This window comes from Trichosurus vulpecula, chromosome 8 (genome assembly GCF_011100635.1).
Source record: "Trichosurus vulpecula isolate mTriVul1 chromosome 8, mTriVul1.pri, whole genome shotgun sequence".
Taxonomy (NCBI): Eukaryota; Metazoa; Chordata; class Mammalia; order Diprotodontia; family Phalangeridae; genus Trichosurus; species Trichosurus vulpecula.
In genome coordinates this window covers 60,522,260-60,536,275 of record NC_050580.1, presented here as the reverse complement: position 1 = coordinate 60,536,275, position 14,016 = coordinate 60,522,260, and the positions used below count along the sequence as shown (strand labels likewise).

Sequence of the window (14,016 nt, the reverse complement as noted above, 5' to 3'; positions counted from 1 at the left end):
AGCTCATGTTTAGGAAGGGGCATTGGCAAGCTAGACTTGTTCATGGAGGACAAACAGTGGTACAAGGCATTAGAAGCCCAGTCATGAAGATCATTTTAATAAATTGAGACTAGTTGGCTATAGGATACATGAAAGCCTTAGCTGGAGGCATTAGAAGGCATCTTCAAGTATTTGAATGGTTGTCATGTGAAAGAGGTGTTACACTTCTGCTAGGCCTCAGAAGGCTGAGCCAGACCCAGAATGAGCAGAAATGACAGAAAGGCAGGCCTCTGCTTAGTGTTGAGTCAGTAGAACCTGCAAGACTGTGTGAGGGTGTGAGTTCCTGTCATGACGAATATTTAGGTAAAACCTCTTCCCTGAGCTTGTCATCCTCATTGTCGAGGTGAAGCATGCTTTTGGAAAGAGTTGGACTAGGTGACCGCTAAGCTCCCTCCCAGCTCCAAGATTCTGTTTCAGAAGTACGGTCATATAGAAATGGGCTCACGACTTTCTTCATCTTTGACCTTTCTTAGGTAGAGAAAACCCTGGGCATCGAAGCTGCACGGTCCACCATTATTAATGAGATCCAGTACACCATGGTCAACCATGGCATGAGCATTGACAGGAGACACGTCATGCTGCTTTCAGATCTCATGACATACAAGGTTTGTAAGAAAGTCCTTTTGGCCTGCTGCCTTCTCCAATTGACAGAGGCCTTGTAGGGGTTTCACAGATCACCCTGTGGACCACTGTTGAGAATGTGGTGGCACATCAACCTGGAAACCAAAGATCACCTTCATTGGCACATCTCAAGTCTTGTTTCTTCCTTATGTTAATACAGTTTTACTGCTCCAGAGGAAGAATGAGCTGTAGAAATGGTAGGACACAACGTGCTTTTTCTGATAGTCTACTATAATCTTGAGGACAGAAACCAGATTGTTTTTCACCTTTGTATCCTGAGCCTCAAGCAGAGGCCTTGGGTGTATCATGTGCTCATATTGAACTAAGATGATTTAAATGATGCTGGAACGCTGGCTCCCCCTGCGTTTTATGAATGGTGTAGAGGTTATAGGGTTTACTGATAGTCACACTTTTCCTTTCACCTTTAAAACAAGATGCCCTCTGGCTGCTTCACAGGGAGGTGCAGGCCTGGTCTTTAACATGGTCTTTGCAGAAGATTCTGCCTTGAAAATTTGATCCTGACTCTGCCCGTGTGCAGAACTTGGCCCGTGTTTCATTTCAGCTAGGCAAATGAACGCTCCCAGCCACTGGTCTCTGTCATTAAGAAACTTTTCTGTTCACATTAGAAACTTTAGACTGACATCTAGTAGAAAAAGATACCCTATGCCAAACTGTAAATTTGTTTCCAAGTTGCTCCAGTTTTGTCTTGTTTTATTGGAGCAAGTAATGAAGAGATGGTTTGTCATTAAGTGTTTGTATGTGGATTGAAAATCCTAGAGCTCTGATTCCCATCTCCTGTCCTATAGGGTGAAGTTCTGGGCATTACTAGGTTTGGCCTGGCCAAAATGAAGGAAAGCGTGCTGATGCTGGCTTCCTTTGAAAAGACTGCCGACCATCTCTTTGATGCGGCCTACTTTGGGCAGAAGGATTCTGTGTGTGGTAGGTGTTTAAGAAGCGCTGCTGTCAGGTGCTTTCTTTTCTAATATTCTCCACGTCAACCAGTACTTTTCAGTTGCCTCATAAACCCAGGGGAGAAATTGTTAAAAGATCAGAGCCACAGACCATAAAATTAGAGTTGGTTAGTCTTTTGGGCCCCCAAAGCCTAATTGGTTCCTCACCTCTACGCTTTTGTCTTTGAAGGTAAGTAGAGCTTTTGAAGGAGGCAGCTAGCTTATGTAGCAGATAGAGTGCTGGGGCTTGCAGTAAGAAAGGCCTGAGTTCAAATCCGGCCTCAGGCGCTTACTTGCTATGTGACCCTGGACAAAACTGTTAAACCTCTGTTTACTTTAATCCACTGGAGAATGAAATGGCCAGCCACTCCAGCATCTTTGCTAAGAAAACGCCATGGACAGTATTGGTATGCTATGGTCCTCTGGGTCATGAAAGGTGAACAAGAAGAGCTATTAAAAAATTATTTATTGAAAAGTTCTTAGAGTCTGTGCTTTAAAAGAATGAGGCCAGACTGAGAAGAAATCAGGCAGTAGATTTATAGAAACTTTTATAACTTAAAATTATGACCCAGAACAGTCATACTGGACTAACAGTGTGACTCTTCAGAGACATCACTTTGGGAGGAAATTGTGAGGAAAAGAAAAGTGAGAGAGACCAAGAGAGGACCCTTTGGCACATCTGTCTAGTGAGGTTTGGGGAATTGGTTTTTTGTTTGTTTTTTAAATAAACCAAAAAGCATTAAGTCAAAGTAATATTATATTCCTTTCCTTGTAATAGCTGTTTGTCTAAATAATATTGCTGTCAGTAAAATAGCTAAGTAACAAGTAGTCACCGTTTTAAAATGACAGAACTGAGACAGAATGGTCAAATATTTTCCCCAAGTAGAGGATTTGGTATTAAAAATGATAACATATAAACCAACTCTTTATTTTTTTGTGGGCCATTTCTTTGTCATTTCTTTGGTGTATGAAGAACGCCTTTATCAATGCTTATTGGCAGTTGCTTTGCAATTTACAGTCTTAGAGAGATTAACTGATTTGCCAAGGGTCACGTGGCTCCCAGGTACCAGAGCCTGTTCCTGTGCACAACTTTAATTAGGAAAGTGCCCATTGGGCTTGTCCTAAGGCATTGTGCACTTACTAACTAAGAAGCAGGGCCCAGTGGGTCCAGAGTCCATATGCTTCAAGAGCCCTGGGTGTTTACTTCGATCAAAAGGTCCTGGTTAAAACAGCAATGTACTATAAGCACATTGTCTTCCAAAAGCATTTATAAGATATTTTTACTGACTCAATTTAATGATCTCAAAGGCAAGAGCCCGCTGATTGCCATTGGTCTGGCTGCCCCTCAAGGTACCATCTAATTTGGACACAGACGGAAGAGCAGAACTTTCTGGTCTTTCTCAGTTGCCAGCAAATAGCCAAGTTTGTGGGGCAGAACCAGACTGACCCCAAAGCCTTCCACAGTCATTTCAGCCCAGGCACATCTTGAAGTAAGAATGTAATAAGTGTAGTTTTTCTATACCAGAGCAGGAACACAGTGTGGATGCCCTCCAAGGGGCATTACAAGAGACTGATTCTGCTTGGGGAAAGAAGAAGCACTTCTTGGTTCTCTTCCTTGGTTTTCAACCCTGTTAAAGCATCCCAGTGACTACTCACTGGGTCACAGATGAAACTGGTCCTTGCTTCCATTCCATTTTTGAGAGCACTGGACAGAGAACAAAAGATGTCTGTCCTAGTCCCAGCTCTATCAGTGGCATGTCGGGTGACCTTGGGACACTCTGGGCTTCAGCTTTCTAAAGGGGCTGTATGTGGTGATTTCTGAGGCCCCTTCCAGATGTAACATCCTCTTGTGACTAGAATCCTGATTTTGGGTAAAAGCTGTTTTCATAGAGCTTAGTTTACTTCAAAATTCCTTCTAGGATATGACCTATAAGGGGTTAGATCCGTAATTGAAAACGTATCTTCGAAAAGCTTTTAACCTCCACCCTTGCTTATTTCAGGTGTTTCTGAGTGCATTATCATGGGAATCCCAATGAACATTGGAACCGGTCTCTTCAAGCTGCTACATAAAGCTGACAGGGACCCACACCCTCCCAAAAGGCCCCTCATCTTTGATACAAATGAATTTCACATTCCGCTTGTCACATAGCACATGTCGGAGAGTGGAGCAGAGACAGTCCTGATCCGGAGCTACCTTTCCATGCCAGTCTATCTAGAAAGGAGGGGACTTGGGGGCTGTTGCTGTTGTCCTCCCCAGAGCCAAGCGAAGAGCTGCCTGGTGCCGGCATTCACAGGATGCATGCTCCGAGGAGCAGCACCTGATACACTGGATTTCGGGAGACCATCTGGGGGATGTGAAACATGCCAACATTTTCCGGGACTAATGACCCAGAAATGTGCTGCTCTGAAGAATGTCCTATTTTGAGGCTTCTTTACACGGACATCTCAACACCTAGCTCCTTCCCATCCTGATTCTAGTAGACACTTGTCATAAAATCTGTAAAGTCTTGTTTGAGGACTCCTGTTAAACATGCCGCTAGGGTCTCTTCATGGCAACCCCTGCCCTAATGACATCAGTAGTTTTTTCTTATCTGCTTTGGTGGCTTAAAGTATCTTCCTGCTGGTGCCACCGGTATCAGGTAGCAATTCAGCCCCTGTAGGAAGGACCCATCTCCAGCCTTCTGTTTGTCTTTGGATGCAGGGATTTCCTGCTGCGATATACTTGGGTAAAAATGAGTACTGTTATTTATTTGGTTTAGAGGGTTTGATGTTTTTGTTTGGTTTTGAGCACAAGGAACTACAACACCAGCATGGAAGTAGCACTGGAAAAACTGGTTAAAGAGAAGCTGCAGTGGAGGCTTTGTAACAGAGCTTGGGTTCTGTGGAGCCTGTGGTCCCTCTTGGGAACTTCTCGCCACCCGACAGAACCTAGGCCTCTCTTCCCCCCACTCTCACTTTCCTTTGCCTCAGCCACAAGGCATTTTAAGTGGCAGCATTCGTGCTCTCCTTGAAGCCTAATGGCTCTTCAGATTCTAAGCAAGGTCCTTCCAGAATTCAGGGCCTGGGAAGATAGAGACTAGACCTTTTATTGGGACCTTTTGTGAACCAAGGACAGAGGAAGGTAGAGCACAATTGGGAAGCAGTCCCACTGCCGGCTTTCCTGCTTTCTGAGCTGTGTTCTAGCTTTCCTTTCACAAGCCAGGAAGGCAAGAGGGAAGACTTTAATCCAACCAAGATGAGCCATTGTAAAGGAAAGGCCTGCAGCTGGCAGTTGGGAAGTTTGTCCCAAAGATAATGGTATGGGGAAGGAGGGAAACTCAGAGAGGAGACAATGGCTTTTTCTTAGAAAGAAAATTTCATTTCTTCTTATAAAAATGGCTAGTTTTACCAAGCTTACTAATATTCTAGATTAAATTAAGTGTTTAAATAGTGAAGTATGTGCATATGTGTATTTCTCACCATGGAGATAGACATGTGCATGTATGTACACATAGGCCCATGAATGTATAAACAGTGTTGCTTAGTGGGAACAAGGAATGTTTGGTGTCAGAAAGACCTGGATCTAAGTCTTGCCTATGACAAAGGACGTATCATTTAACTTCCCAATGTCCCCAGGCAACTGGCTATGATTGTAAATTATGAAAGAATTGCCAAATCTGCATTGGGAGAAGGAGCTGCCATGTCAGTAGTTCCTCACACTGATAAAATCACCAGTCTGCATGACCAAAAAGCAGTGGTTGGATGGATGGATGTACACACTTACATACACATATGCCTCCTTGTTGGGGGGGGGGTGGAAAGCCTTGGCTTTGGAGTCGAGATCTGGCTTCAAATTCTGGCTTTGCCTCCGTAACCTTGAGTGAATCGCATCGTTTCTTTCGGCCTTTGTTTCCTCACCTCTAAAAGCAAGGGACTAAACTAGATATTTATTTAAGCTCTGAATCCTGTGATCTTTTGTGAGAGAACTGATCTTGTCTTTGAGAGGTGGGGGGGGTGGGGGGGTGGGAAGGGGAAGAGCACACCAAGAGAGGGGAGGGAAGGGGGTGGTGACACGCCACTCTTGGCAGCATCAGGCTTCTCATAGAGGGGGTGGGGGCATGTGTAAATGTACTGTTACAAGAAGTACACGTCAGGTCTTTGTACAAATGAAGCAGCAGGGTACCGCAGGAAAACCCATTCTTAATCATCTGCTCAGATTGCTGCACAATAACTGCGTAATTGCTAGTGGAGTTTTCAGGGCTTTTGAAGGGGTTTTGTGCAATGTATGAAAGAAGGGTAAGTAGCCCGCCATCAAGAGAGGAGCCTGGATTTTGCTCCAGGAGACAATGTGTTCTTTGTACAGAATTTGCTCATTAAGACTGGCCAAGAGCCAGAGAGAAGAAATGAAAAATAAAGACAGCAGCAGCCCAGCCCCTCCCTCCCTGGAACCTTCTGTGCAGGGCCCCTCCTTTGTTCATCCCTGAAGGGCTATGTCCCATACCCCAGAAATAGGCCCCAAGGCTCCAGGCCTTTCTAGTGACTGGGCCTCAGGACCATCCTGGAAGCCACATCCAAACCAGAGTTTTGGCCTGTGCTAGAGGGCATATGTGAGGGGGAAGGGGCTGAGACCTGCTTCTGGAATGATCTGGTTTGGACTGTCCTGTTCCTTCATTTCGATGTTAAGTGAGGTGTTATGGACTTAAAGGTCATGTTCGTTGTGGCTAGGTAAAAAAAAAATGCAGGACAGAAGGTGGAGGGAATATCTAGGGAGGGCCCTCAGAATTGTAAGATTCAATGCCCAAACTTTAGTGTGTTGTGTGGGGGGTGTCGTGGGAAGCATTAAGGAGGGCTTAGTAGGAATTATAGAATTGCAGATTTGATAGGTGGAAGGAATAGATAGTAGAAATCCTGTAGTCCAGCCTTACTTTGCAAGTGAGAAACTGAGGTCTACAGAGGCTGCGTAACAGGTACAAGGTCACAGGAAGTAAGTGATTGCACCAGGATCTAAAGTCAGGCCCTTTAACTCTGGTGTTCTTTCTACTGTACCATGCTGGTTCTTGGGACTCATGTAATTATTTTAAACTTGAACGTGCCCAGCTAGCTCTTCCAACATGCAGCTAAAAAAAATTTAATTATAAAATCCTGGCATGAGTTGAGATGATTTTTCTTGTCAAAGTGATGGTCAGATTAAAATTTGTACTACAAAGTATAGCTTTCCCACACCTGCCATTGAATCTTTTGAACTTTCTAAGAAACATAAGGGATGGTGGTCCAATGTGAATTCTTTTTACATTCAACTCGGCTGGCCTTGTGAATTCTGACAACATTAACCAAGTGTTAGTTCAACTCAGAGATCAACCAAGTGAAGGTTGGGAGTGACCCATACCTGTTGAGCAACCCTGTTCTCAAGAAAGTAAAGCATGCCCATTAGTTGTATTTCTATGACTTACAACTTAAAAGTGGAGGAACGATTATTTTGTTCCTCTTGATGGCAAAAACTAGCCGTAAAGATCCGAATCATCTGTTCTGCTGACAATGCTCTGAGTCAACCAGTTGGGGCAGAAAATGCTTCTAGTTTCTAAGTTAAATGTATACTTCCTATGAAGATTAATGATGGAAACGAAAATGACACCCTCAGAATGAACTATCCCTGTTCCCCTTCTTTGGTGGGAGACCTTTAAGGCCAGGGTACTGCAGTTACCCACAGAAGTGGCAAAAGGTGGACGTAAACACTGGGACTGAAAAGTCAACCCCCTCTTTTCATGTTTCTGCTGTAGAATGAGATATTTCCAGTGATGTGTTGGCTGTGAATAATAAAGTGACTTTACAGTGTAAATCAAGTAGGTATTTTAGATTCTGTACTCAGCATTGAAAGCTGTAAGACCACTAGAATTGTGATCAATTAATATAGTCTTCAGACAGTGATAGAAACCAATATATAATATGGAACTCTCAGAATTCAGAAAATTACTCTTATTTACATGCTTGAACACAAAATAGGAACTAGAAAGCAGGGACAGAATGGCAGGTAGCTTCTAATCAGCTCTGATCAGAAGACTGGGAATTAGGGAATATGACAGGACCTGACTCCATACTGGCAGCTACCACAGTGTTGCTAGCCCTGACTTCCTCTCCCTTTCTTGCCCCAGAGCACCACCCTGAATTTAACAGTTGAAACCCCTGGTTTGAAAAGGGGTGAAAGTCATTGCCCACACCGCCTCCAGATGTGTGGCCTTGGGAAGGTCATTGAGTTTAGTCTGCAGTCCTCAATTTTCCTCATCTGTCAAGCGAGTATCAAAAATTCTGAGTAACTAATGGACACAGGCTCAGAGATTACGGGCAGATACTTGGATTCCTTCATCTAAAATTGTCCCAAACTACTGGCCAAAACAGCCACCAGAAAACCTTACAACACTGTCTACCTATCCTGAAATCACAGGTGGATCAAATTGCGAAGTGCCACAAGGGAGCTTCTATGTGTACATAGGTTTTTTGTTTTCTCCCAGATGTGACTGGTGGAAATCGACTGGAACATTTGCTTTTGTGCAGCCTTAGGTCAAAATTAAATATGTATATTATATTTCATGTATTCCAAACTGGAGGCCAAATGGTGAGTTTAAAATTTCTGGAATTATTTGAAGGGAAAAAATGCTTCTAAATTCCATCTCACCCATTAAAGCGTATTTATCCTTGAGAAATGATTCTTTATTCAATCCTTTGCCCTTTCAGTATCCTTTTGTGCGAGTGAAATTAAAAGTAGTTATTTGTTTTCAGTTATGCCCTACTGCTTAATAAAGCTCTTGGGGGTTGGGACTGGGGAGGGATCATGTAGAATCTTTGAATATAAATTGTCAGAGTTAAAATTACAGTCCTTCGCTTCTATTTCAGGGTTTGTTTCTTTGTCTCCATTGATTCATTTCTGATTGAACTTGGCATTTCATGAAGATCACTTTTATTTACGAGTGTCTCCCATTTTTGGTAGCTCTTTAGTACTCCTAAAAACCGAAGGGAAGAACAATCATGGGCCGCCCTTTTATATTCAATTAACAAAAATAGATTTTCCCCTCCTCCAACCTCCACATTGGGGGAGAACAGTCCTTGTAAGGACTATGCATAGCTAAGCAAAAATAAAGTCCTGCACTGGACGTGTCTCATTCCTTGATAGGAAGCAGATTGCTCTGGGTTTTAGAACAGGAGAAAGGGGTTGTAAAGGACAGTAATCCAGAGATTCTGAGATAAGGAATGTCCTCTTGTGTGTCCCCACATCTGTTACTTAAGGTAAATTCTGTAATTCATAGTAAGCATTTATTGGTGGTGCCTGACTGCAAGACCCCATGAAACCATGAAGTATTTACTTAGAGTATTTGATAAGAGCCGAGGCCTTTCCTAGTGGCTCGGAGATACAAGGAGGTAGACTGGGGTTCCCACACCTGGACTCTATTCAATCTGGCACTGAAGCCTAGTAGACATTTCCTATATCATCTAACCTTTCATACATGTGTAATTATATACAAGTGTTATGAGATGTGGAATTCCAAGATCACTGATGATGCTGCTGGTCGGCGGGGTTTCAGAGCGGGACTTGGCCTTAAAAGGGAGAAGGTCCCTTACCCTAGGTTTCACAGAGATGAATTGGGTGGGTGGGATTTGAATAGATAGTGAGGAGGGGCTAAGGCATTGGGGAGGAGAAAGGTGAAAGGAAGTAGGATGGGTAGGAAAAGAAAGGCTGGTGAGAAGAGGAGACTGAATGAATGGGTTGAAACCGTTTGAGTTAGAGAAGGAAATAAAGGTCGAGTGAGTGGAAACTGGAGCCAGATTGTAGAGGGTCTTGAATGGCAAGATGAAGGTTTGTTTACCTTGCTGGTTTCACTTTGGGGGGGGCGGGCAGAGAATCTTCAGTGGGCCCCAACTGTGCTTTTGCACCTGTCTTCTGGATGTATGTTTTTGTGCGTGTAGCAGGGGAGGAGTAAGTAGAATCCCTTAGTTAGCAAATTGTTCTAAAGATCATTAACACTCTTAGAGGATGAAGTATGCCTTTGCTAGTACTAGTCTCCCTTCTCTGAGAATTTCCTGAATTATCTGCACCAATGAAAGGGGCCGGTGGCCTGGATAATCCACAGATTTTTTTTTAATTTATTAGAATTATAATGGTTAAGAATGCTCTTTGCTGGGTTTGGAGTTTTTGCAGACTTAGCTTCTTAATTTGTTATGCAGTGGCCAGAGCATCAGGCCTGGAGTCAGGAAGACCTGAGTTTAAAGCCTGCCTCAGACATTAACTAGCTGTGTGACCATGGGCAAGTCACTTAATCTCTGTGCCCCGGGTTCCTCAACTGTACAATGAGGATGATAATAGCGCCTACCTCCCAGCGTTGTTGTGATGATCAAATGAGATATTTTTAATGTACTTAACATAGCGCCTGGCACACAGTAGGTGCTATATACATCATTACTTACTCTGGTATTCAAGTTTATCTGTCTTCCCTAAAGTAGGACCCTGGATGAAAGAAAACCACCCAGAGAAGCTTTTTAATGTAAGGCTAGTTTTAAAAGTCCATATGCAGAAAATCAAAGCTGGGGGTCCTTTTGTGACTGCAGCCTAATCCCCTGCACAGGTGAATGGTTCTTAATCCCCAGGGTCCCAGGTGAATGGTTCTTAACAGCCCTCATTCCACAGTGCACCTCTCAGTACCACGACACTAAAGAGAAAGTATCTGATAAATTCATCGACTCTAGGGTGTTAATGGCTGCGACAATCTAATGACATTTTGCCCCCTGGGAGGATGCATTTCAAGAGAGGACATTCGAAGCTCTAGGTTCCATAATGGGCTTTCATACCCAGTACAGTGTACCTGCGGCTTCATAGAGCTCTGCTAGTATTTAATAACATAGCAGAGAGAACTACACTTGCCTAGGACTCATAAATCTGGCTTCTAGTCCCTGCCCTGCCCCTAACTCATTGTGCGGCCTGGTTTGAGCTATTGTGGGAGAGACTATATCATCCCTCTGAGCCTCGGTTTTCTCATCTGTGAAATGAGAGCCTTGGATTACGCAGCATCCTAAACTCCTGCCATCTCTGGTAAATCTACAGGTGGATTAGGGCAATGACCCACAATCACAGAATGTTAGAGCTCAGAGACTTTCCAGCCCACATTTTACAGAGAAGCCTGAGGTCTAAGTGAGTAAGTGGCAGGTCAGCTCGAACTGAAGTCTTCAGGGTTCAAATCCAGGACTATGTTGCACCAGATTTTTCCCAGTTCATCCATTTCCTCTTTGTCGGCCAATATCCAGTCGCACAGTGTTTCCCCTACCCCTTCCCCTTCATAAAAAAGGAAAGTGGTTTGGTGGTTTAGAGGGCTAGCCTTGGAGTCAGGAACCCAGGAAGACCTGAGTTCAAATCATACCTCTGACATACTGGCTGTATGACCCTGGGGAAATCACAAAGCCATCAGTCTTCCAAGCAACTAAAGCTATAAATTTCAAAACAGCTGCTGCTCCACATTGGCAGAAGAGGTTTCCTTGATGAGAGTCCCCTATACCCAAGAAATCTCAAGTTGGGACAATAAAAAAGACCCAATTCTGACATTGCCCAAAACAAGGCCTCTCGGTACAGCTACATTGAGGTGGCAAGACTGAAATTACCACTCGGTCTACCTCTCCCTCCCAGTTCTTCCTCCCAAAGGGAGAGCAGGACCACAGGCTTCAGTCCAGCCTCCTGAATACAAGACCAGGGAAGCCAAGTATCTGTAGGACATATTATCACAGGGTGACTTATTTATTTAAGGGTCTCTGAAAAAAAATCACTTGGGTCTCCGTGGAGACCTACCATGTTGCCATGGAGACCACAGTGTAAAGCATCACCATGGAGACGCCTTAGAAACCCTGTCTGGGAAATCATTTCCAGGTAGGCTGAGATTTTGGGAAGGAGCAGGATGAATAGGAAGAGAGGCCCCTGAAGCCTCTGTGGCTGAACTTCCTGCATGTGGGAGGGAAAAGAAGAAATAAGGAAACCAGGAGGGTGGAGGAGCCAGAGGAGAATCAAGATCAGCTCCACAGGTTGAGGGGCTTCAGAAGTTTGGAGGTCTGAGGTTGACGGGACCTCAAGCAAGGCAGTTAACTTTTATTGGCCTCAATTTACCTATGAAGTGATGTGCGTGGGCTAGGTGATCTGACTTTCATATCACTGGTTTTTGTTTAAGAGTTATCATACACACTCAGTCCCCCCTATATAGTTCTCTCTGAGGTTCTGTAAGTTTTATCAAACATCCCTTTGAGGATGCTCTCTTGAAGGAATCTGGAGGCCTCTCTACGAGCTAAGCTCAGGGCAGAAACTCAACAATTATCTAGGCTAGGGGAATTAGCCTCAGTCACCTTTTAGAACCCTTTCCCAGCCTGTTCTCTTCTGAGCTGGGTCACGGTCCACAGGCCTCAGCAAGGTCGTTTGCTCGTTAGCCCAGGAGAAAGAGAAACAGTCAGTGCTCTGTCTTGGATCACTGTCAGCTCTGAGCTCTGCTCAGCTGTGACCTCACAGCTCCCGGCTTACTTCTAAAAATCCGCTGTTGCAAGAAGTCTCTTTCCCAGGATGCTTGAGGCGTTTGGACCCCTGAGCTCTTGAAGATAAGGAACTGAGGCCATTGGAACCCAAAGCTGTCCTCACTGATCTTGTCCAGGCTCTCTTGCCTGGGATTGGGCCATGGGGAGTTGTGGGTGATGACCTCTGGGCTACAGAGAGGGCCTAGCTTTAGAGCTGTCAGCTGAAGGAGTGCTCTAATAGTGTCTTGACATTACTTTTGGTTTTGGTGTGCAGAAGGCACAGTGGATAGAGTGCTGGGCCTGGAGTCAGGAAGACCTAAGCTCAAATTCAGCCTCATACACTTAACTAGCTATGTCATCGTGGGCAAATCATTTAACTTCTAGTGGCCTCATCTGTAAAATGGGGAATAATATCCCAGGGTTTATCATGAGGATAAAATAAGATAAAATAAGAAACCTTAAACCTTAAGGTGCTATAAACACTAGATATTATTATTTTATTATTATTCAGAGTGCAGAAAGCACTTTTGCAGAAACATGTCTGGTGTTTGTCATCTCATTTCTTTCTTTTTAAAATTTATTATTTATTTTTAACATACTTTTAAAAAAATTTTTGAGTTCCAAAGCCTCTCCCTCACACCCACCCCTTCCCCCAACCATTGAGAAGGCAAGAAATGTGATATCAATTATACATGTGAAATCATGTCATCTCATTTCTGCTCCCACCACTGGGTTTCATTTTCCCAGCACTGTTTTCTGGTCTACTTCATTCACCCCATCCTTCCATCTCTTTTGTCCCCAGCTTTCAAAACCCTTCCCTTCTTTTTGACCTGACTCTCTTGCTGCCCTCCGCACAGATCCACTCTAGGGGGGCAGAGCATGGGGAAGGAAATTTGCCTCCATACAGATTTATTTTTCTTTTTGTAGCAGAGGGCATCATGGAAGTCCCTGCTTTTCCAGACTGAGACACTTTCCTTGAAGGTGCACATAAGAACACAAGAATCCATCTTGTTCTCAGCTGCCAATCATCTTTCCTGCAACCCCCACCCCAGTCACTGGGGACCAATCAGGAGTTTCTGTGCCATCCCAGAAATGTTGCTCAGTAAGCATCCAAAGTACACATCCAGGTCCATAGGAAGTGTCTCAGTCCGGCAAATCAGGGGTTGCTCTGATTACCAGAGATTAGACAACAGAATGTCTAAGAACCCTGAGATTGTGTAACAGGGGCTGCCACACCCACACACAATCCTTCTGTAAATGCCCTTGCCCTGGATTATGATCCAGATGCTCTAGACCACTAACAGTGGGACGTGAGCTTTAATGTAGACACTATAGAACTGAGCCATTTGTATTTTCAGTTAATTCTTTCTTTGACCCTCCTCTCCTAGTCCTACAATCATAGTTTATTGGTTGCATTTCTGCCTGGGGTTACCAGGCATTTTGTGGCCGAGGTTTAGGGGGCTTACCATTAGTAAGTTTCCTGGCCAGAGACTGACCTCTTAATTCTATATGCAGCAAAAGTTATCTCTTACAGTTATACATGTAGGAGCAAAAATGAAGGGCAGCTGAAAACAAGAGAGACTTAAGAAGATCTGATCACACTAGGTGTGGCCACTGTATGGATGGAGTCAACCGATATGAATCACGCAGTTGAACTATAAGATGGATATTAGCCCTGACCTTTCACACTAATAGTCATAAAAGCACATATAACCAGAAGGTGACGTCTGCTTTTGACCTCTGTGTAGGCCAAATTTGGTAAACCCCTTGTTACTCTTCTATTCCACCAGTGAGTCCATTTGACTTATAGGGGAACAGGTAGGTCTTCAGTTAGGTTCTGTATCAAACTGCCACTTCTAATCAGTCAATAAACATTTATTAGACACCTCCTGTATTC

The 14,016-nt window shown here is 44.0% G+C and overlaps 1 protein-coding gene across 1 annotated transcript in view; it reads left to right on the top strand.

Annotated features, from left to right (window-relative positions):
- POLR3A (RNA polymerase III subunit A) overlaps window positions 1–5,542 on the top strand; it is a 49,876-nt gene extending 44,334 nt beyond the window's left edge. The window contains exons 29-31 of the mRNA XM_036736135.1: window positions 513–644; window positions 1,467–1,599; window positions 3,611–5,542. Coding sequence (XP_036592030.1) covers window positions 513–644; window positions 1,467–1,599; window positions 3,611–3,759 — 414 coding nt within the window. The 3' untranslated portion in view covers window positions 3,760–5,542. The remainder of the gene's footprint in view (window positions 1–512; window positions 645–1,466; window positions 1,600–3,610) is intronic.
- The last annotated feature ends 8,474 nt before the right edge of the window (window positions 5,543–14,016 follow it).